Here is a 23,459-nt window from a genome sequence, read left to right as displayed (position 1 = left end):
GTGTATGAAAGGCTATTTTGATGCATAGACTCCATAATCAGTCTCAACTACAAGCCTGACCTGAGAAAAATTTGAGTTGATAGAAAATGAATATTAAAGAAGAATGTAAGGCGCAGAGATACTGAACAATGCACACAGGTAGTGAGTGGCAGAGCTCCAGGTTAAACTCCAGCAGAACGATCTGACTCCAGGGTCCATGGTCTCAATGACAAAATTATACTCCCTGGGGGTGGCTGGGTGGCTCAGTGGTTGAGCATCTGCCTTCAGCTCAGGGCATGATCCTGAGGTCCTGGGATTGAGTCCCGCATCGGGCTCCCCTCGGGGAGCCTACTTCTCCCCCTGCCTATGTCTCTGCTTATCTCTCTGTCTCTCATGAATAAATAAATAAAATCTTTTAAAAAATTACAGTCCCTGTTCTGATATAACATTTTCTTATTCTTTTCAAACAGCTTTAAAAAATTAACAGTAATAGTACTTACTTTTTTTGATGATGAAAATATTAAGCCAGAGCATTCTTTTTTATTTTATTTTATTTATTTATTCATGAGAGACAGAGAGAGGCAGAGACACAGGCAGAGGGAGACGCAGGCACCATGCAGGAGCCTGATGTGGGACTAGATCCCAGGACCCCAGGATGACGCTCTGGGCTGAAGGCAAATGCTAAACTGCTGAGCCACCCAGGGATCCTCAAGCCAGAACATTCTTAACCATGGCTTAGTAGAATCACCTTGGAGAGCTTTAAGGAAGTACCAGTGATTTGGTCCTATCCCAGAAATGATGATTTGATCAGTCTGCTGGGATCCAACCTTTGTATTAAAAAGAGCAAACTCCCCAGGTGTTGGTAATATACAGAAGGAATCATGTTGGTTGGATTGGTTCATGGAGGCATCTTGCAATGCCTCAGGGTAGAGTTTCTTCATTATCACCAGTCACTCAGGCCTTGGGCACTTTGAAAATCTGAAGGAATTGGTGTCATTTACCATCTTTAAATAGCCAGAATTTCAGGCTTTCAGATTAGTGGTGATGGTGTAGCTTGATGTCTCATCAGTAATAGCTCTTTGCACACCACATACATGTACAAGCAGGCACACCCCCCCACACACACCTCATTCGCCTGTTCAGAGCTGATATTTGTCATCTGTCCCCCTTCCAGATGGTGTCCATTCTGCCTCTGAGTAGTTGTATCACTCTCTCTGTTCCGTTTAGATCAAATCACAGAGTGTAGATCCTCAATCTAACACATTAATAAGGTCAGAGACTGTAAATCAGAAGCTAAGCCCGGGTTTCATGGCTCTTTTTGGGGAATGTTTTAGGCTGCAAAATTCTTTATTCTTCCTTTTTTCCAGGCCTTGCTAAGGAAACAGAACTTGAAGAGGGAGAAGCATACTATTTGGGTTTAGCCTAAGTTGTACAAACGGCTTCCCAGGGATCCCTGGGTGGCGCAGCGGTTTAGCGCCTGCCTTTGGTCCAGGGCGCGATCCTGGAGACCCGAGATCGAATCCCACGTTAGTCTCCTGGTGCATGGAGCCTGCTTCTCCCTCTGCCTATGTCTCTGCCTTTCTCTCTCTCTCTGTGTGACTATCATAAATAAATAAAAATTAAAAAAAAAAAAAAAAACGGCTTCCTGGCCCTGCTCTGTGCCCCCTACCCCTGGAGCCGCCATTAACTGTAATTATGTTGAATTCCAATGTCCCTTCAGCTCACTCTTAGCCCCAGCAGGTGACACAGAGCCTTAACTCCCAGGATTGGAGGGGATGTCCTGGGGAGAACATGCATGTGCACAAGCCAGCCTACACACCCACCCACCCTGCCGCACAGCCACATGCTGCCAATTCTCCCTGCAGTTAACTTTGAAATGCCCGCAAAGTCTGCAGCAAGGTAAGACAAGATACTGCTCACCTGCTCTTCTTAATACTGCTCCAGGGGTCATGGAGATGTTTGCAGCCCCATGTGAGATTTATGGGAATAGACTTTTCTGGGTTCCCGGAAGCCCCGCCTTTCTCCTGGACCCAGACAGGAATCCACAGGGCTGGGCTGGGACAGGCTCAGATGGCAGAATGTGGGTGGTTTCATGATCTCTGTCTTCCTCCAACCCCCAAGACCTGGTGCCTTCATCCAGTGGCAGAGTCCTCTCCCTGCGGCCCCCTAGCCTTTCTTGCAGTGGGTCCTGAGAGCCTCCCTCACCTTTCCTCTCCTCACAGAGTGTATTGGGTATGCTGCTCTGCCCAGAAAACCCACACTTCTGCTCAGGCTACTGCTCCTCTTCATATTGGCTCTGGGCTCTCCAAGCACATCTGTGCAGTTAATTTGTTTCCATAAATACCTTCCTGGGTGACCTAGAGCTTAGATTCAGTTATTTCCCTTCTAATGGTAGGGCTGCAGCTGAGGCAGGCCTCTGGACAGTGTATACCAGTAAGGATGTGCCATCCCGTAGCCTGTCCTTCAGAACATGTATTGAGTGCCTACAATTAGCCAGGCACACAGATGACAGGGGAGCAGAAATGAGAGTGAAGCAGACTGCTCAGCCCTTGAAGTATCAGCTTCCCTTGCAGATAACAGACATAAACAAAGTTATCATAAAACAGCCTCGTAATATACGCTGTACTTTAGGAGGACAGGTAACCCTGAGAGGAAGAGAGGACCCTTGACTGAGTCTTTAGAAATGAATGAGATGGGTAGTGTAAACGGACTGTTTCTTTCCTTGTGTAGCAAGTGCCCGACCTAGGCTTTGATGGCTGAGGGCATCCATTTCAAAGGCTGGAATCACTATCTTGAATAGCTCTCTTGAACAAACACTTTGCCAGCCACATCATCTCGATTAAAGAGCCAGGCCACCTTTCCTCACTGAGTCCCCTTTGTCTTAAAGATCTCAGTTGATTTCAATGAGTGGCCACTTGGGCCACTTGTCTTTTCTCCTCCCTTGCTTTAAATTCCTGCTCTTATGTTTTGAATTCATCAATAGTGAGCCCACAAAACCCTAGGTCCTCACCTCAACCTTGATAGCAGCAGAACCCAGGCCCAAGGGCACTGTGTCTCTCTACCTACAAACCTTGCAGGGGCCCCAAGTGTGCTGTGTAGTTTCCAGGTCTTATAAGTAATAAACCTTTATTTTTCCCCCTAAAGTTTGCTGATCATTCTTGTTGAAAGGCCTTCTGCAGTCATCATAAGAACTATGAGGGTCAGTCCAGTTGTAACGACGATTTGGAAAGAAGAGTGGTCTGTGGGATATTCACTGGGGCCGTGGTAAGTGTGTCCGGGCATTTCTAGCTGGTAGTATCATTCTCCTAGGTTCGACCCACACAAAACAGAGCACATTTGCTTCCTAGGTCTGCATGCAAAGGATAATATACTGGGTCACTTAAACAATAGACATTTTAGTGCTGGAGTCCAGAAATCTGAAAATGTCAGTGGTGGGGGGGGTTCCCTCTGAAAGCTGGGAGGGAGAACCAGTTCCCCAGCCTCTCCAGCTTCTGCTGGTTTGCAGGTGATCTTGCACAGCTCCGGGCTTGTAGGACCATTGCCGTGACCTCCACCTGGTCTTCAAGGGTGCTCTCCTTGTGAGCATTTATGTCTAAATTTCACCCTTTTATAAGGACACCAGTCATATTGGGCTAGGGGCCCACATTGCTCCAGAGTGACCCCATTTTAACTAATTGTAATGGCAATGACCTTATTTCCAAATAAAGTCACTTTCTGGGGTGTTAGTGGATAAGACTTCAATATGTGACTTTTGGAGGGTTAAGGGAGCAGAATTCAATCCATTACAAGGAACTGACCCATCAGAATGCCTTCCTCCCCTTACCAATGGGAGAAGGGGAAGAAGGCATTCTGATTCTGAACAAAAAGAAGGGGGTATGTAAGAACACATGAGGAGTGGCCCAGAGGACACAGTCAGGAAGCTGCATGTGGCTGGTGGGGAATAGGTGGTAGGGGTGTGATGAGCTTGGGAAAGAAAGGTAGGCTCCACTATGATCACAAAGGGCTTTTTCTGCAGAACTCTGGTTATAGATACTTCACTGGGACAGAGAGAAATTCACCCTCTTGGCCTTGGGCCAGCCTAGGGGTATGGGAAAGAGGTGTGGGGTCTGAGAACAGGACATGGCACAGTGGTTGCCCAAACCTGGACAAGTCAAGAGAGCTTTGGTGGTAGCTAGAGCAGGGTTCACAGCCCTGCCCCGTAGGTCACTTAAACTCTTTGGGTCTAGTTTCTTCCCCTAAATTGACCATGAAACCACCTGGCATATCACAAACACTAAATAAAAAGTGGTAGTGTTTTCACTGTGATGACTCAGCCCTGCAAACTTCGACTTAAAAAAATTCAAAAGATTGCCATCAAACCATAGTGAAGGATATCTGACTCCAAGCTATGGTTCAGAGTAAACTGATGGAACAAAGATTAATGTTCCCTATGATCTATTCCCTTTTAAATGCCCACTGTAAAGGAAATGTCTACTTTACCAGTTCATTTGAGTGTGGCAATTTGAATAGCAGGGCATAGATTTTGTAACAGCAGGAGATCTGTTAAGAACTGGTTAACCTTGGGCCTTGGGCCCTCACGGTGGATGAGTCAGACTTGCAGCAGGCACGTGACTGTCCCCAAGGGGTAAGAGGCAGCTGGTGCTGGTCAGGAACCAAGGGACACTGCCAGCCAGCCTTGGGGCAGAGCCCCCAGACACCTCCTGCAGGAATGCAATGAAGGTCACTGACAGGATAAGCCATAGAGCCTGGAATTGTTTTACCAGCTCATTTTCAACCTGAGAGCATGCAGTGAGTGGGGGCACATCGAAGTCTATGTGTGGAGAGACAAAGAGAGCATGAAAGCAAGAGAGAAAATGCTGAGTAAGAGGCAGAGGGGAGCCCCAGAGGGCATCACAGAGATCCAGAGAGAGACACACAGACAGACAGGGACAAAGAAAGATGGAAATAAGCAGAAAGAGACAAAACTCCAGAGCAGAGACAATGTCTTGGTGTAGATCAGAGGGGACCCAGGAAGCAAGAAAGGGAGAAAGAAAAAAATATATATATATACATACATATATATGTATATATATAATTTTAAAACATATAGTATGTAATAGAAAGCAAAGTATAATTACTATGAAGGATATTATGAATAGCCTTATTATTTGCCCAAGACCTAAAGCATACAAAGTCCTGTCTGTGGACCCAAATCCTGGCCAGTGAGGAAGTGAGCTTATGACTTCCCATCTTGTCCCTACCACTTAGAGACATGTGACCTTGGAGAAAGGTCAGTTAGACTCTTTTTTTCTCTATTTTCTCTAGACTGGGACTGGTTACCTGTGTCTGGCCACCCCTTCTGGAAGGGTGGTGGTGAGCATCCCATTCTCTGTCTCCGTGGTTCTATCTTGGTGCTATAAATGGCAGTTCAAGAATTGATTATAGGTTTTAGTCTACGCCCCTCAGGTTTTAGTCTATGCCCACAGAGATTTAAATATGTTCTGTTTTAATTCATTGCCAGTATTTGAAAATACGGGCTATTACATCTGTATCTGGACATTGGGCTTCTTTTGAAAAACCTGGGCAAAATAGGCAGGGCTAGAGCCCTGTGCCACCATCAGTGATGCCCTGTGGTTGGGCATGCTCACACCACAATCCCTCCGTAAGTCCCCCTATTTCCGGCTCAGTTCATTCATGTCTGTTACTCTCTAGGCCCTGGAATTTCTGTTTGCTGTCTTTGCTCTACTTCACCAGCATATTTTATTGAAATGGTCTTTTTGTGGGTCAGTCCGCTGTCTGTGAAGTCAAGATTGTATCTTGTTCAGCCCTGGGTCTCCAGTCCTGAGCACTGTGCCTGGCACATAGTAGGTGCTCAGGAGTTGTTTGTGGAAGTGACCATTACATGGCACCACATGTGAACTCCAAGAAGGGAGAGAGGCAAAGGGAAGGGAAGGTGCGTGGCGAAGAGCCTCCCCATCTGGCTCTGCATCAGTGGTGCACACAGGGGTGCATCATAAGCACTCATTTCTTTCTTTCCTCCCGCAGATGAGCCTCTTCCCTCCTGATGCCTCAGTGGCTGGGCAGAGGGTGACACCCTCTTCTGTTGTGCCCAGAAAACTGGCCACAAGACCAAGCTAGGTCTTCAGCCCAAGAGTGACATAGCAAAAAGCCAATCCCTGGTTGTGGCCCCCCCGGGGGGAGCAGGGAGCAAAGCAGCCAAGGGCACAAGCATATGCCAGCTTCTGTGAGAGGGCTCGTGTGTGCTCCAGAGATAGCAGGCCCCTTTCCCTGCATGTGGTGTCGGCATGTCAGCAACCCTTGCCTGGGGAGACAGGCCTCTGTAAAGAGGAAATTTCTTAGGGGTGGTGTAGCTTGACCTGTGACACAGAACAAGTTACTTGACCCTTCTGGGCCTGTTTTCCCGCCTGTGAGATGGAGATAACAAGTCTCCATCTCACAGGGATGCAGCAGGATTGAAGGAGATGACTCATGGAAAGTGCCTGGCCCATGTTTGCTGGATGCTTAACACTTCTGTGTTAGTGTCCTGCAGCTGCCAGGACAAACCAGGGGACTTAAAACAACGGAAAGTTCTTCTCCCATCAATCTGGAGGCCAGAAGTCTGAAATCAAGGAGTCTGAGGGGCCAGGGCCACGCTCCTCTGGGGGCTGTGGGACTGGACCTGCTCATCTGGCCTTCTAGGGGCTCCAGGCATCTCTTCCTCCTTACCTGTGTCTGTTACTGGCCTCTGTCTCATGGAAGGGCACTTGGCCTTGATGTGGGGTCCATTTCAATCCCTGATTTAACTACATCTGCAAGGCGCCTTTTCTAAACAAGGTCATATTCATAGCCTATCTTTTTTGGGGGGCTACCATTCAACCCACCACAATACCTCATGTCTATTAGGTGCTTTCTCTAAATCAGAACTTTACCTGTGTTATTTAATCATTCCATTACACTAAATCTTAGAGGAGAGAGTCCTGGGTAGTCCTCCCCTGGGGAGGCGCTTTTCCAGGGGTTGAGGCAGTGCACGGCCACAGGGCTCTAAGGTCAGTGACTGGAGGAAGTGGGTTGATGTGCATAAGTTCTAGATGTTCTGGATTTCCTCCTTGGCTCTCTCCATGTGCAATATTCCTTCCCTTCTCTGCAAAATGTCTGTGGTGGACACCAGTGTGCTGCCCAGATCCTCCTTCTGGGAAGAACTCTGTCATCTCAGCTGGTGAGATTGTTGTCACCAGACAGCCTTCAGCCATCAGCCCCCTTGGGTCGGCCTCTTGTTGGGGATCACTCATCCTTGTGTGGACCACATCCGCTGTGGCATGGAAGGAGCAATACAAGGAACCTGGCCATATCTGCCTCATATGGGATAAACTGCGTGGGCCATTTTAACTCCAGAGTAGCCAGTGGGGTCAGGAGATGCTTTGCAGGGCTTGCATTGCAATGTCACCTCTCCCTCAGCCCGGGTCTGTCTCCTTCTCCTCCCTTCCACACGTGCAGAGCCCAAGCACCTCACCTCCAAATCAGAGTCTGCTTCCCAGAGAAGCCATCCTACACCAGTGTCCAAGGATCATCTGTTCTTCAGATCATGCAATTATATGTGAAATCGAAATTTTACTCCCATTAACTCTGTGCATATGTGTAAGGATTCAGTTGCCCATAGGTGGCAATAAATGATGTTGCCTGAAAGTTTTAACTCGTCTTTAAAACCTTTGAATATCTCTTTATGGCTCAGAAGTTTTTCATTTTCTTAAGACTTGGAACATGCAAATGAATCTAAGGCAATCCTGAAACTGAAATATTCTGCAGGTACCTGGAGAAGGGAGCCCCAGTTTGAGAGTTGCTGGAAGCTTGCTTGGCTAGAAATAGTGATTTGAAGTTTCAAGTGGATTCATATCTGTCTTTGAATTTTTAATTGAGTAATTGGATGAAATTCATCAGATATTTAGTTCCATCCATGAACAAGAAATAAAAAAAAGAATATAAAACAAAGGAGACAGATTACCATTTGAGAGAATAGACTTTTAGAAGAAAGCAGATGTAGTTTTAAGTCTTCTCTCTGACTCTTGCTATTCACTGGACTCTGCACCTCAGTCTCCCCATATATTAAGTGGGAACAATTATGATATTGACCTCATAGAGTCCTTGTGAAAATTGAATAAGATTTTCGATATAAAATATTTATGATCTTAAGCACGATAAATGTTCTTCATTATCAGATACCACCTGAGGCAAAGCATATAAACACACACACGACTAAACAAATTTTAGGTCCTTTGGGTTATTGCTTACAGAAAACTCATGAGAATTTGTCCAAGCTTATTTTAAAAGGATCCGGGGTTTTTTTCTTATTAGAAAGAAGGCTAGTGGATTTCTAATACTGAAGGTGACAAGGGAATAATGACATGAAGGTAGTGTGGGTGGGTGGGTGGGAGTCATGTGGATCTCCAAGGAAGAGGATTTCAAGCTGAGGGAATGGCCAGTGCAAAGTTCTGGAAAGACAGGTACCTTGTATCTGAGGATCAGCCAAGAGGTCGATGTGGCTGGAGAGGTGTAAGCAGGGCAAATGAGGTCAGAGATGTAAGGGGGGTGGGGCAGGTCTTGTAGGATCTGGTTGGTCTTTGTGAAGACTGTTTTTTTTGTTTCTTTGTTTTAGAGAGAGAGTGTGTGTGCATGCACATGAGCAGGGGGTAGGGGTAGAGGGAGAGAGAGAATCTTAAGCAGGTTCCATGCTCATCGTGGAGCTTAACACAGGGCTCCATCTCATGACCCTGAGATCAGGACCTAGCCAAAATCAAGAGTCAGATGCTTAACCCACTGAGCCACCCAGGTGCCCCCAAAGACTGGGTTTTGATTTGCTGGTTTGAGAGTCTGTTGCAAATCTGAAGCTAAGCAATGACCTGCCACATGGCCTGACTTCTGTCCTAAACGGATGTCCTGATGGCTGCATTAGGAATGGAGTGGAGGTGGGCAAAGCAGGAGAGGCAGGGACACTGCCCTTCGGAGGTCCTGTAGTCTCCCCCTGCCAACAATTTAGATCAGGGCAGCCACTGGGGGCACAGAGCATGCTCAGCATCTGCTGTGTTTTGACCAGAATGGACAGAATTGGGTACTGTCTTGAGAGAAAGAGAAGAGTCAGGGATACCTCGATGTGATGTTTTTTTTCCTGAGCAAGCGGGGGAGAAAGGTTCCTTTAACTGAGATAAAAATGCAAGAGGAGGCAGGCTTGGGAGGGACTCCCAGGTTCATGTTGCGACCTGTGAAATGTGAGGTGGCAGTGAGGGAGAGGAACCTGGAGTCAGTAAGCAGTCTGGGCTAGAAATGTAAATTCGGGAGTCATCAGGCTATATAGTTGGTAGGTAGTTCCAAACTAGGAAGCTGGATGAAATTACTGAGGGAGGGAGGAGATAAAAGGCCAGAGCTTGGAAGCACTCCAGTGTTTAGGGGGTAGACAAAAAGAGACAGCAGAGTATATGGAGAAGGAGCTGCCAGTGAAGGGCCAGGAAAGCCAGGAGAGGCCAGAAACCAGGTGAAGGTACATGAACAGGGCTTTGATGGTTGAACAGGAGTTTCTTAGGCCAGGGCTCCTCCAAGTGTGGTCCCAGACTAGCAGCATCAGCAACAGCATCCAGAAACCTGATAAGAATGTGCATAATCTTTGGACCCCAACCCAGATCTACCAGAGCAGAAACTCTGATGGCAGGGCCCTCCGGGGGGGTTCAGAAGCATCCTCAAGTTCCAGAACCACTGTCCTAGGCACAAAACTGCCTGCACAAAATTATAAAGATGGTGAAGAAGAAGAGGAAGAGGAAGAAGAAGAAGAAGAAGAGGAAGAAGAAGAAGAAGAAGAAGAAGAAGAAGAAGAAGAAGAAGAAGAAGAAGAAGAAGAAGAAGAAGAAAAGAAGAAAAGAAGATCATCCCCACCACATTCTTTCTCAGAAGAGAATATTTTTAAAGACCCACTTAATGCTCAAAGCACTCACACCCTTCCTGACATCAGCACCCCCACCCCTCACATGCCAATTTAGAAAACTACTAATTTATCATGGCTCTTTGGAGAGGAGGAATGCCCCCATTTTACCGGACAGAGGGAATGCCGAGCACCAGGCATGCCAGACATTCCACTGCTAAAAAAAGGGGGGGTGGTATTCTAGGCTCAGCGTTACTGGGCCCCGAACACACAGCTCCTGAGACACAAAGCTTGTGTCACCAAGCAGTTTCCAAGTTCTCCTCTAGGTTTTCCACGGAGAATTCCACCCTTTTCCATTCTGGGGAGAAGAAGTTAAAATTAGGGCCAGCCCTGCAGTACTGGTGTGCCAGATGCGGGGAAGCTGTCCCCAGAAATAAGCTGGTTCCCACCGCGGATGGGCGGGGCGGCGCGCCTCCAGTCCCGGCCCAGCGGAGGGGCTGCAGGAAGGCCGGCCCCCTCCGAGTGTCTGCAAGGGGTCCGGTCCCAAGCTTTAAAGCCGTGAGCCGAGGCGCTGCATCCCGCCCTCTCCTCTGCCGGCCGGTCCTAGCTGCCCTTGCAAACGTGTGCAGTGTCTCCTTCCCGCCCGGCGCAGTCCTCGCCCGCCCGGGACCGCTGCGCGCCGGGCCGGCTTCCCTGGGGACGCGGTCCGCCCCGCGGCTGCAACCCGGCGAGCGGCGCTCTGCACCCCAGCAGCCCCGCAGCCCAGCACCCCAGCAGCCCAGCACCCTCAGCTTTCCGCTCAGCTCCCCGAGCCGCTCCGCAAAGTTGGGCAGCCCCAAGCGCACGCTCAGCCGCTCGGCTTCTCCCTCCCCGGGTCCCCGGCGGCCCCCAGCGGGCCCCCCTTTCCGGTCTGCCTCCCTCCCCGAAGCGCGACCATGCTGCTAAGGGGCGTCCTCCTGGCCGTGCTGGGTAAGTGCAGGGCCCCGGGGGACCCCCGGGGGGCGCCCTCGGGACCCGCTCCCGCAGCCCCCGGCCGTCCCGAGCCCGGCCATCCGCGGGGGCCTCCGGGTCCTTCCCCGGCCATTCCCCCTCCCCAGCCTGGGGCGCGATGCGGGAGGGCGGAGGGCTGTGCCTGGGAAGCGCTGGGGGCGGGGAGGGTGTCCTAGTGCATCCCGCTTGCTCTCCCGTCGTTTCCCCCTAGCTCCCCGCCCCCACCCCGGGGCGCCCCAAGTTGGTGCAGACGCTCCCAGCCCTCGCCCGAACCGAAATTCGTTTTGTGCCCGCAGCCCCGCAGCTCGCGGGTGCCCTGGACCTGCCCGCCGGCTCCTGCGCCTTTGAGGAAAACACCTGTGGCTTTGACTCGGTGTTCACGTACCTGCCCTGGATTTTAAACGAGGAAGGTAAGGGGGCTCCAGAGCTCGGGGGGTGGGGGGGGGAGGCTGCGAAGTGAACTCCCCCCCTTGCTGGTTGGCCTTTTCTCAAGGGCAATGTTATCTTGGAGTTAAATCTCCTTGGGAGGAAAAGTGTGAGTCATGGATCATCCTCAGCTCCGCTGCACGCAGAGCCCCGGGAAGACATGGGGGGCGGGGGGGGGGGGCGTCCTTTGTTTACCTGGCCTGCCTCTCCCCAGGCTTGCAAGGTCATGACGGTCGCCCACCGGCTGCGTGCCCTCTGCAGGTCTTCAGCCCCTCTGGGCCTCAGTAGACACCTTTATGAGCTGGGAAAGTCGCATGGGGGCTAGTTCTCTCCCCATACTGCAGAAGAGGTTCCCTGATTCTGTGGAGCCGCCTGAGCGCTAAGCCCTCGTGTTTATGTTGTGCCTCGTGTGTGTGTGTTGGGCTGGGAGCGTCTGCACCAAGTGTGCTGTTGTATGACTTTATCCTCCTACTTCCCTCCTATCTGTAATATCCAGCACTTGGCAGAAAGGACACCAAGTCCATGACTGTGTGCCTGAGGTCACCGGGCTGGCGGGCGTTGGTCACTGTCTCACCACTACATACTGTTTGGGTTCTGGTGACAGTTTAAATGTGGGTCTTCAGATGTTTCTTCTTACCCTTCATTATATGGTCAAAAAACAAGTAGTTCTCAGCGCCCAGCAGCAGGCCCTGGGTGACCCTTCTCTTTTCCTTTCCCCTACTCTGCAAGCCTGCTTTTTTTTTTTTTTTTTCTTTTAGAAGCTTGGTGCCCCAGGTCATTTGGACTGGGGCATAGCCTCCTTTTAAAAACGCTGCAGTGTAAAGGAGCTCAGTTAACTTCCTTCCCCTCTAAGCTGCCCTCAGGGCATCCCAGCTGGCTCCCTGGAGGAGGGTGGAGCCCAGAACCCAGGCTCTGCCCCCACGCTTCTGCTGGGCTGCATATGCATTAAGTTTCTCAGACCTTCACAGGGGGGTGATGGGAGCCCCCTTTACAAAGGAGGGCATCACAGTCTCAGGAGGTTCAATTGGCTGACTCCTGACACAAAGCGTCACTCAGCAGCTGGCCCTGCTGCTGCGTGATTAAGGGGAAGAAACAGAACCGGACTAGCTCAGTAGCAATCTTTATTTATTGCCAACAGTTGCCAGGTCTTGTCTACTACAGTTTACTTGGGGATAGCTGGGGGAAAGGCAGTTCCTGATTCATTATCGGAGGGATCCTCCCCTGCCAATGGCCTTGGGAAGGTCTCTGTCCTCTCGTCACCCCACCTTTTCTCTGCTCCTTCTGTGGCTGAAGCATTTTGAGAAACCACCTGCCATGGACCATATGACGGGCTTTGGAGAGCATTATCCTCTGGCACTGTGCTTCTCAGACTTGAGCTGCTCGGGAGTTATCTGATGTGTGCAATAAGACACAAATCCTGGGTCCCACCATCTGAGTTTCCCAAGTTCCCGGAACTGGTGGGGCCTGAGAGTTCACATTTCAGACAAGTTCCCAGGTGTTGCTGCTGGTCTGGAGACCATGCTTTGAGAGCCGCTGACCAAAGTGAGTTTACACACACATATGCACACATACAGTCACACACATCCCCCAGTGCTAGCGGCCCTGAGCAGTGTAGGGATTGGGAAGAAAGGGCCACTTGCATGATCCTGAGAGTGAAAACCTCCTTACATCTTGTGCCCTAACCATCTCTCCTGTCTCACCCCAGTCTTGGACCCAAAGAAAGGAAATCAGCCTCACCCCTTAATCGAGGAGCCTCAGAGTCTGAGCTCCCACTCCCAGCATGGGGGCCTCTCTCAGCTGCTCTGGGGTCAGTGGACATGCCACAGCTTGCTGAGTTCCTCCACCTTCCAGACCCACAGGAAGCGCTGGGCTGGCACCTCTGCACCAAAGTGGCCGTTAAACAGTGCCCCTTCTGGGAAAACAGGAAGATGATTATAGGAAAAGGTGATTTTGGTTTAATAGTATAATGGAAGCACTGTTGCTTTCTTTTTTGCTACTTTTGAGCTTCTAACGGCCACTGCTTTCTGGCATAGGATCAGGACTACTGGCTTGGCTGGGGAAAGTTCATTCATTCTCTTCAGGCAGAAGAGGCAGGGTAGGTCTCCATCCTTCTAGGGCAATGTTTTTCAAAGGCCAGAACTTGGACATAACCAAGTGCACTCCAGAGGGGCAGTGATGTGTGTGCCAGCTCCGATAGCTGCTTACTGAGAGGGCAACACTAAGAAGTTCTGTGATAAGCCCATTTCTAGGTCGGTAAATTAAGGATGGTAAAATTGTCGCAGGTGGCATTTTGGCAAGCTGTTCCCAAGCCTCTCTACAAATGTACTCCATCTTGCGGCAGAAACCTTCAGAAACTGGTTTCCATCAACCTCTGTGCGTCTGAGCCACCCTAGATAGAAAGTTATAGGTTTCAGAGACTTTTGCCCGCAGGTATTTGGAATACAGATGGTGGTTTCTATATGTCCTTGGTCAGTAGGTTAACACACTGTGGAGAGAACTACGCTAAGGCCCAGTGCAGGGAATTATGTAGGGAAACAAATCTGCAAATTAGAATTTCATCACAGGAAAATCAGATCTGGGGGTAATTGCATAAGTCCTCTTCTTGAAATGTCTCCCCTCAGCTGCCCCAAATTGTATTTGAGGTCCACCCTTTTGATTTCTTTAGAGCATTAGGTCTCTAAGAGTCTCTGATTGCAATTCCACTGTCTCTAGTTTGTAGCCATCTTGTAGCCATATACTTGATCTCCGCTGGGCAAGCTGAGTTTCACCTAGTGGTGTCTGCTTGGGTTGTGTACCACAGTGGAAGGTGCCCCCAGAAACAGGGGGTGGCACCTGTGCAGGTGACTGGGTGCAGCAGCCCAGCCTCTTCTACTTTCTAGATTTGCCAACAGTGGCTCGATTGAATGTTTTTATTTCCTCCTATTTTTCAAGGGGGGTGAGATTATGTTAGACTTGAATTTGAATTTGCTTCTCAATTTTAGGTTTGAATTAAATCCAAGAAATAAGAGATCTATCGAATCCTATAAAAATCTCCCTTAGTCCTTCATTCATCCTCAAAAAAAACCCCAAACCACACAACACATTTATTCATTCGCAGTTCAGAGACTATTGGAAGCTCTTAGGACGGTGGTCCTCGGGTAAAATCGAGACAGTTGATTCCATTTCCCTAATGCCAGCTGTGGGGGCAGAAGCCCTTCGGCTGAGGATTCTTGGAGCCCATTACGTAGGCCTCACATTGGAAGAGTCACAATCAAATGAGTCATCGGGTGAATTTTGGCTCCACTCTGGACACCTTGGCTTAGCACCTTTAACCTAGCTCAATAAGGAAGCCGTTGGAGGAACTGAGGAAGGGAGAGAGGTAAAAACCTGACCCAGGTACTGCTCCTTAATTGGAAGCTTGGCACACTAAGCCACCTAGAAGAGGAAGGTAAATACAGAAATGTGTCAGGTGAATGGGCGGTCAACAAGGCATTTCAAAGCTCTTGTTGTAGGGAATGGTTTTTGTACCACAGTGGGGGCTGGGGTTTGAGATATTGCCTAATACAGAAGAGTTCAGATGGTATTTGTACCTCGGAGCAAGTGATGCTATCTGGGGCAGGAAGGCTGGCTACGAGGTTTGGCACAACCAGGAGGTGACATGGGGGACATGGTAGATAGAGTGCACTGAAATCACATGTGTATATCTTTCTGACACCCGCTTTTTTTTTTTTTTTTTTTATATTTTATTTATTTATTCATGAGAGACAGAGAGAGAGAGAGAGGCAGAGACACAGGCAGAGGGAGAAGCAGGCTCCATGCAGGGAGCCGGATGTGGGACTCCATCCGGGTCTCCAGGATCACACCCCGGGCTGCAGGCGGCGCCAAACCCCTGCGCCACTGGGGCTGCGCCCCCCCCCCCCCCCCCCCCCCCCCCCCCCGCCCCTTTCTTTATCCATACCCGTCCCTTCTCTCTTGAAGACACTTTCAGTTACTGGGCCACCTGAGTTTTGATTCTATGCTCTGTCATGAAACTGATATTTCAGCTAGAGCCAAAAGTCTGGCTAGGATCCCAAGTGGCCTTCCTGGAAGAGGGGGAACAGTCCTCCCTTGTGAATTACAGCTCTGTTCCTGACTCTAGAAGATCCACACAGCACCCCACCCTGACATCACAACTTCATAAGGCGGTTCCCAACCCCACGGGCCTGCTTAGACTACATTGCCTCTGCGTATTGGTCTCCTGGTGCTCTGTAAGGAGAAACATACCCCCATGTTATGTAGAGACTGGAGAGCAGACAAGTCTGGGGTGTTCCTTGGATGTCTCTTGAAGAGACGCTCAACCCCAGCAAATGGCTTGGGATACTCCTGCAGCATCTCATGCCACTCCTGGGGGCTGCCCTGGCTGCTGCTGCTGTCAGGTTAATCATGGTTATGATGCGTTGTGCCCGAGCCCAGTTTGGCTTGGCCCTGGCCCTGCCTGGGATCCTAGATCCTAAAACTGGGCTTTAGAAGTCATCCAGTGCAACCTCCTCATTTTCCAGAGGAGCACACTGGAGTGCAGACAGGCTAGCAGTCATGGTCATGAACCAGGGAAGTGCAACCTGGGGGCAGGGCCTTGTTTCTTGGCTCTCCACTTACTCTTGCTGCCCCTCTCCTAACAGCCCTGTCTCCAGGAGTCCTGGACCTTGAAGCTTTGGTGTATTGATAATAGAATGTTGGAAAGTCTTCATCAAAGAATTAATTATATTTCATACATATGGAAGAATATGAGTTCCAAAGGTACAGTGCTTCGGGCCCACCAAACCCATAAACCACTATGTTTTATGCCATACTGCATAATGATTCACTCTTTTAGATGGGTAGATCTCCCACCTGCCTGCAATCTTCAGCGTATAGGAAAGGGCCTTGCACATAGTAGATGCTCAATAAATATTTGTTGAATGGATGAATTTGCTGTATGAATAAACCCAGTATTGGATAATTAAAAAGTCCTTAGGCATTTTCATGTGTGTTCCTGTTTCATTATGCCCCTTCAAAGGTAATTATCTGTCTGATTGATGGCATAAAATTTTTTTTTTTTTTTTGATGGCATAAAATCTTAAAGAGAGCCCTAGCCAAACTAATCTCTCTTACCCTAAGCTCTTGGGCAGAGCCCTATCCCTTGGCCTCCCTGCCAATCAGTCTGGGTTCTTGGGTTCTCTTAACTGGCCCCGCCACTTGGGATTTAACCTGCCTGGACTGGTTATATCCAACTGCTCCTCCCTCCCTTGATTGACTTCTTTGGACATAGGCTGTCTGGCCAACCCCCTTCTTTTCAAGGCCAATACCCCATCTGGGTTTTTCTCTTCTCAAATTAGAGTTACCCGATGGGAAGTAGCTACCCAGCTCCCACAAGACACCTAAGGAGTTTTAGGATGCTTCCCTTCTTATAATTGTACAAGTCAGCTGTGGTCACCATATGTTGGCAGAAAAAAATAATTCTTAGGACTTTCTGCTTTCATTGCCACCTTCAAATCCCCTGGCATACGGTTAGCATGTTTTGTGACTTGCATCTTGCTGTATAATATTTATAAAATACTCTTGTTCTTAAAGTAGCAGAAACTCCTTGCTAGGTCACCCCAGCAGTAGACCTACTTCTATCTCTTATTAAATAATATTTTTTTTTATTTTTATGAATTTAAATGAAACTCCATTATGTCGATATAAGTGATACCTTGATAAATAAGGCCACTAGGGAGTTATATATGTCTTGGCATCTTGGTTGGTCAACCCTGATTTTCACATCTTCCAATTTTATATATATGTATACATATCAAATGTCAAATATATATCTATATATCATATCTGTATATATATCTTTTTTCAGATAGATCTGTATATATTATATCATATATATGAACATATCAATAATTACCAATGATATATATATGAAATACCTATAGGAAGAAGATAGTGCTTAACACAGATGAACATATTACTGTGATAAATGAAGAAGTTATTTAAAAGCAAGGAACTTTGCATAATATATCAGAAATTTCTGGTGTACCCATCGGGCTGTACCTAGTTAAACATAATGCCTTACCTATGTGGGCAAAGCATTCCCAACAAAAACTAAGAATTTATAGAGAAATTCTCATACCTATGTATTAGGCTAGTGGTTCTCAACCCTGGCTGGATGTTAAAATCACCTAAAAATCTCTTTTGAAATTGTCATGTCAAAGTCTACCCCAAGAGATTCTGATTTATTTGGCCAAAAATAGGGCCAGAGTTGGCATTGTTAATAAATAAATGAATGCTAACAAATGAACAAACTCCCTAGGTGAATGTCATATGTGGCCAGGGTTGAGGACAATGTATTGGAATTACTGCCAACTGCTCACCCCTTCCAGATGTAAGAAAGAAGAAAGACCCTCTTGTTAAGAATCCTTTGATTATGAGTTGCCCAGGAGAAAGTACAGACTGCCCAGTGTGGCACTCAAAGCCCCTCATGATTTGCTCCAAATTATAAATCTGCTCTAACCCTCCTGTCGCTCCCCAATGTGCTGTTCATCAACGTGCCTTTTACTTTCTTGCCTTTTGCTCTATTTGCACTGTTCTGCACATCTGTATTCTGCTTTTTATTCCTTTGCTCCATTCTGGCCTATTGAAATCCTACCCCTACCCATGCCACTCCTACCCACGCCAGGGGTTCCAGCTCTTTCTTGAAGCATTCCCTGAGTTTCCTTGGTAGATGAACATCTCCCTCCCCTTGCTTCCCCTGGCCCTCTTCACTTTCTACCAGGTGTCTAGATCCCCACCCCTTCACCGGCCCAGAGGCCCAGAGCGTTACATCTTTGAGAACAGGGATCACATCCTCCACCGCACCCCCCCACCCCTGCAACACCCAACAAACAGCATGTGGTATCAGCAAACTCTTCAAAATTAATCAGTCTGTAAAGCCCTATTGAGATTGATAGGAAAAAAAGGGGGGGAGGGAATCCTTGACATCTCCCCTTATAGTAAGAGAAGTTGTGTTAAATAATCCTTCCTACTATAGGACTTCAAGGACTTTTGGAAGCTAGTGTTGTAATTTCCAAGTATAACAGGGAAGCAGTGTCTCAGCTTGTCTGACCCACAGGTGGTCTATTCTGTCTATGACATACCAAGGGACTAATAGCCCTTGGTTTATTGACTCATCAAGGCTACCTGAGTCCCTTGATCCTCTTCCATCACAAACAATCACAATGCAACATTGAGAGTGACACTGCTTGGTCTATAAAGTATTTTTAGCCAAAGATTATCAGACATTGAGCTAGCTTTTGAGAGCTGTTTTTTTCTAAGGGGAAGTGTAAGACAGCAGCAGTAGCCACTGATGGATTAAAGCAGTTAGATATTTGTCTGCTCTTGGAAGAAGCCCTTGCATATGGGTATGGCTATTGAGAAAACCTAAGGATTGGGTTCGTGATTCAGTGACATGTGTCAGAATATTTGCCTTCCCTACTTTGTGAGAAAGTCATTTGTGTTTTGGAGGATTCTGAGGCTAAGAATAAGATAATAAAACCAAACAAATGTACCATAACTTCATAGTATCATGAATGAATCATACATTTCACAGAAAAAGCATCTAAGAATATTCATTCTACCAATGTGCATTTGAGTGCCTACTCTCCATCAGGCATTATATTCATAGTTGGAGTACATAGAGGTCAGGGAGTATATACATGGTCATGGTCCCTGCCCTTGGCAGCCATAGACCAATAGAAGGAGACACAAATCTAGAAATTATGGTACAGAAGCAAATGGAATTGTACACTAGTCAAGGATCTTCATTGTAAACAGCATAAGTTGGCTATTTAAGCAGGAAAATGAGTTTATTAGAAAGGCATGAGCTTTTAGAATCAACAAAGAGTCTAGAGAGCTATGTTTGGGAAAGAATAAAGAGATACAAAGTGTAGGTAAGACTCTTTTGGAGGAACCATTTGTGTGACTTTGTTACTGTCCTGCTGGACATGTAATTTTCCTTGAGACTGTGAGTATTGATGTGGCCTGCTATCCAGTCTAGTAGCTGTGAGGAGGGTCGATTTGAGGGAGATAAGCCTGGCAATGGGGAAGCTAGTTAGGGAGCAATCCATTGGTCCAGCTGAGAGATGATGAGAGCTTGAAGTGGGACAGGGGTAATAGGAGTGAAAGGAAGTAAATAAAACACCAAAAAGGAGACGAAATTGGCAGGGCTTGATGATTGATGGGGTGGGAATGATGAGTCAGAGGGAGAATGACTCCCTGGTTTCTAGTTGGACAGCTGTTTGGCAGTGCCTACAGTTGAGGGATTTCAAGAGCAGCCTCCTGGTAAGGGTGGAAGAGGTGTGCCATTCTGAGTTGCGTGGGAAACAAACAAGTGGAGGCCTTTGATGCAAGAATTGGAAGGTCAGGTACAGTCTGGGCAGGACTACGTCCGTGGGAATCCTCAGTGTGAAGACAGTAGTTGAAATCTTGAGCAGGGATAAGATTCCCCGGGGAGAAAATACAAAGTGGTTAAGAGCAGGAGGCTGAGGGCAGAGCCTAGAGTCACTGTGCAGACTAGACATGGTAAGGGGGTGGTGGAGTGAGAGGCCCAGGAGGAACCAGGCACATTTGAAGAGAATTAGGGAAGTGCAGGTCACAAAGGCCAAAGCAGTTCGGAGTTTCAGAAAGGGCATGTGACCAACAGGGCCCAGGGCAGGGCAACCTCTGCAACAGCCTTGTCTGTTGATTGACAATTGGTGCAGTTTCCATGGAATGAGGAGGACAGACCAGAACCTCCAGGGAACAATGAAGGGAAAATGCAGAGAGCAGAGAAATCTCAGCAAGAAACTTGGGTGTTCTCCCTTTCTTACAGGGAGGTTCAGCCAGATTTACCAAGAAACATGATTTGAAAGGTTTTTGTTTTTATTTTGTCTCACTTTGTATTTTAAGCAAGACCTTGAGTTTGTTTATGGAGTGAGGGGAAAGGACCAGTAAGAAAGGAGTTTCTGGAGAGAGGGGGAGCAGCCTCACAAGTTACAAATTAGACCCAGTTCCAACTTCGACAATTCAGAAATGTCAAGAACGTCCAGATCTCAGACCCATGCAGCTCAAGAGCCCTCCACCCAATGGATCAGTAACACTTGAGTGTCAACTTCAAAATATGTGAAATTTTATTCCTACTGTAAATGCAGAGGATATGGGAGATTGGGCTGAATCTGTGGGGCTTATGAGGCATCCTGGAATCTACTTCTTAAAAAACAAAAGCAAACCTTTTAAAAGTGATAGGGGAATCTTTGGGTATCAGGGGATTTTAATGGCATCACGTATTCAACTTCTGTTGTAAGAGTGGTTCCCAGTGAGTAGTGTGGAGTGAAACCTAATGGGATAGTTACACAGTGGCTTTCCACGTAGCCCTGCTCTGTGATTTGCAGGTAGCATTTCACGGCGCCTGCCAAGTACATTTGTTGGCCTTATCTCTAACCTCTGCAATAATCCTGGGGTAGTTATGATCCGTTATTACCACATTTTGCAGATGAGAAAGAGGGAGGAACAGAAAAATGAAGGTAACAGACCCAGGGCAACATAGTTAGAGAGTTAGGATATTGACCCCAGCCCACCTAGCTCCAAAGAGTTGAGCTTCACTTGGCCCTAGACTCCCTCCTAATGGTGGTGATGCCTTTGTACTTGCAGAGGTCAATGCCAAGGAGGACAGACCTTCAAGATGTATGCTTTTCTAGAGATAGTAGAAAACCTCTGCAAAATAGTGACAATGTCCCAACATTCCAGCCCTGGGGGCGCAGGCCCCAGCTATATCTTGTGCACCTGCCATGCAGTGGTGAGCCTTTGGAATCAAGGAGGCATCAGGTGAAGATAGGAAAATGTGATTTTACTTCTTTTTTCCATAACAGATGAAAGTTTACTTTGGGAACCATTTTAAGGATTTTCTACTCAGTCCTCAGCGTAATCTTGGCAGAGAACTTCAGGAAAAATTTATAGCTTGACCTAAAATACTTTGGCCATCATAAGGAGTACTCCTAAACTTTGGATTCATCCATTCCTAGAGTGAGAATCAAAAGAGTACACAGATAAATGTGTTTTTGTAAGCCAGTTGCCCTGCTGGACAAGCAGTTTGGTACGTATTTGCTCTGTTACTCTTAACAGAATCGCAGTGTTGCTCTATAGCAGTGCAACAGAGAACTTAGCTCTATGCTTCGAAAAATTTCCATTCCTTATTTGAAAAACTTTTGCTTCACTGCCAAGCAGAAGTAAAGTGTTATTTGGGGCCATGCTTATAATGAAGATGACTTTAATATGCTTTAACTTCACCGAGAAGGTACCTTCTTTGCTTACTAATATTTTATGACTAAGATCCTCTTGTCTGAAACTATAACTTAAGCAGATTTCTTTTTTAAGGTTCTACAGGTTTCCCCTATATTTGTGGCTTTATTAAAAATGGATAATAGACCAGAGAATTTTCTTTCGAAGGGTGTTATGGCCATGCATTAGTCCATTTTAAAATATAAACTTCACAGAAACCCTTTGTTTTTCCATTACAAATCCTGAATTTGAAATCACACTGTTGTCCCTGAAGACGGTTTCTCTTTTCCACAAATTCTGATGAGGACAATCTGAATTAAACATTATTGTCTTTTTTCTTAATATATATATTTTAAAGATTTTATTTATTTATTCATGAGAGACCCAAAGAGACAGGCAGAGACATAGACAGAAGGAGAAGCAGGCTCCTTGCAGGGAGCCCAGTGCGGGACTTGATCCCAGGACCCTGGGATCACGACCTAAGCTGAAGGCAGATGCTCAACCACTAAGCCACCCAGGAGCCCCGAGTGTGTGTGTGTGTGTGTGTGTGTGTGTTTAAAGAATCAACACTGGGGGATCCCTGGGTGGCTCAGCGGTTTAGCGCCTGCCTCTGGCCCAGGGCGCGATCCTGGAGTCCTGGGATCGAGTCCCACATCGGGCTCCTGGCATGGAGCCTGCTTCTCCCTCTGCCTGTGTCTCTGCCTCTCTCTCTCTCTCCCCCTATGTCTATCATAAATAAATAAATAAATCTTCAAAAAAGAAATAATATAAAGAATCAACACTGAAGAGCAGACCCTTTGAGCTCATATTTGATATTTAGGAATAACTGGGGGGGGGGGTCCCAATATATCTTAGGTTATATATTAGCTCTGCAGATTTTCATCTCTGTTGTCAACATAAGAAGTCCACAAGCTGCTTAGACATCGTTCTCTACTGAATGCTATATAATAAAAGAGAAATGATGTTGGAGATAACCTATTTAAAGATGTATAGTATTGACGTGAAGTATGATTCAGTTTTAGTCTTGTGCTTGTGGACTAGGACTTCTTTTCTTTCTATAAAGGTGGTAAACTTAAAGGAAACTCTGGCAGTTGTAGAGCATAAACCCCAGGCTTTTAGAGCACCACCCCCATTTAAAGAGAATATCAATAATTACCAACAACGTCATGTTCAGCTTTGAGCCAAGTGGCCCTCTTGTCTGTCAAGTACACAGTTAAGCATCTTTTGAGACAGGATGAAGGTGACCTCTTTGTGTAACAGCTGAGAGTAGACAGCACAGTTGCTAAGAAAGTTTCTCTGTCCCTTTGAATATCCATCAAGCCTCTGCCTTTCCTGAAGCTCAGCTACTTACTATAAAAATTGCTGGAAGATGGAACAGGGTGTAAAATGGTTTATATTTTTAATTGACTCCATTCATTTGTTGTTTTGGTTATCAGGAAGTCATTCATAATTCTGTGACTATGTCCCTGTCATAAAATTTAAGTTTGGACACATTTATGAGAGATCTCTTGCTGAGCATAATATGAGCCTAGGAGTCTAAGAATTCTTGGAAAATTAATGGGTCTTGGAAAAATAGACAATATCCACTGTCATTCTGTTGAAGTGTGCAGTGAATCATAGTCATGCAAAAAAGACACTGCATTTGAGCTTCAAATGATTTAGGAACTTTTCCTTGGAGACATTTGACAAAGGAAAAGGCTGAAGAGTGAACTGCAAGGATTCAGAGTTCCAATCTCCTTTGAGTCTCTCCATCATCAGCTCCTGGGTGCATTCCAGAATGACTTGCCATCAAGGTACTACCCTTAGCTGGGAGCCTGCCACATTTTATTTAAATATTTGGAGGATGGACACCTCAGTGATCATATTTTAGGATTATCCTTAGATCTCATTTCAGAATTGTTAAAAA

The 23,459-nt window shown here is 47.0% G+C and overlaps 1 protein-coding gene and 1 long non-coding RNA gene across 5 annotated transcripts in view; one reads left to right on the top strand and one right to left on the bottom strand.

Annotated features, from left to right (window-relative positions):
* LOC144319383 (uncharacterized) overlaps window positions 1–11,728 on the bottom strand; it is a 34,398-nt gene extending 22,670 nt beyond the window's left edge. The window contains exon 1 of one of the 2 annotated variants that reach the window (XR_013385213.1): window positions 11,474–11,728. This is a non-coding gene — a long non-coding RNA (uncharacterized LOC144319383). The remainder of the gene's footprint in view (window positions 1–11,473) is intronic. The other variant, XR_013385212.1, reaches the window with a different exon arrangement.
* Window positions 10,654–23,459, top strand: part of MAMDC2 (MAM domain containing 2) — a 147,770-nt gene continuing 134,964 nt past the window's right edge. For all 3 annotated transcript variants that reach the window (XM_077907357.1, XM_077907349.1, XM_077907362.1), the window contains exons 1-2: window positions 10,654–10,831; window positions 11,149–11,262. In XM_077907357.1, the coding sequence (XP_077763483.1) occupies window positions 10,798–10,831; window positions 11,149–11,262 (148 nt within the window). In that variant the 5' untranslated portion in view covers window positions 10,654–10,797. The remainder of the gene's footprint in view (window positions 10,832–11,148; window positions 11,263–23,459) is intronic.

The sequence above is a fragment of the Canis aureus genome, chromosome 1 (assembly GCF_053574225.1).
Source record: "Canis aureus isolate CA01 chromosome 1, VMU_Caureus_v.1.0, whole genome shotgun sequence".
Classification (NCBI taxonomy): domain Eukaryota; kingdom Metazoa; phylum Chordata; class Mammalia; order Carnivora; family Canidae; genus Canis; species Canis aureus.
This window is presented reverse-complemented; position numbering and strand designations above follow the sequence as displayed.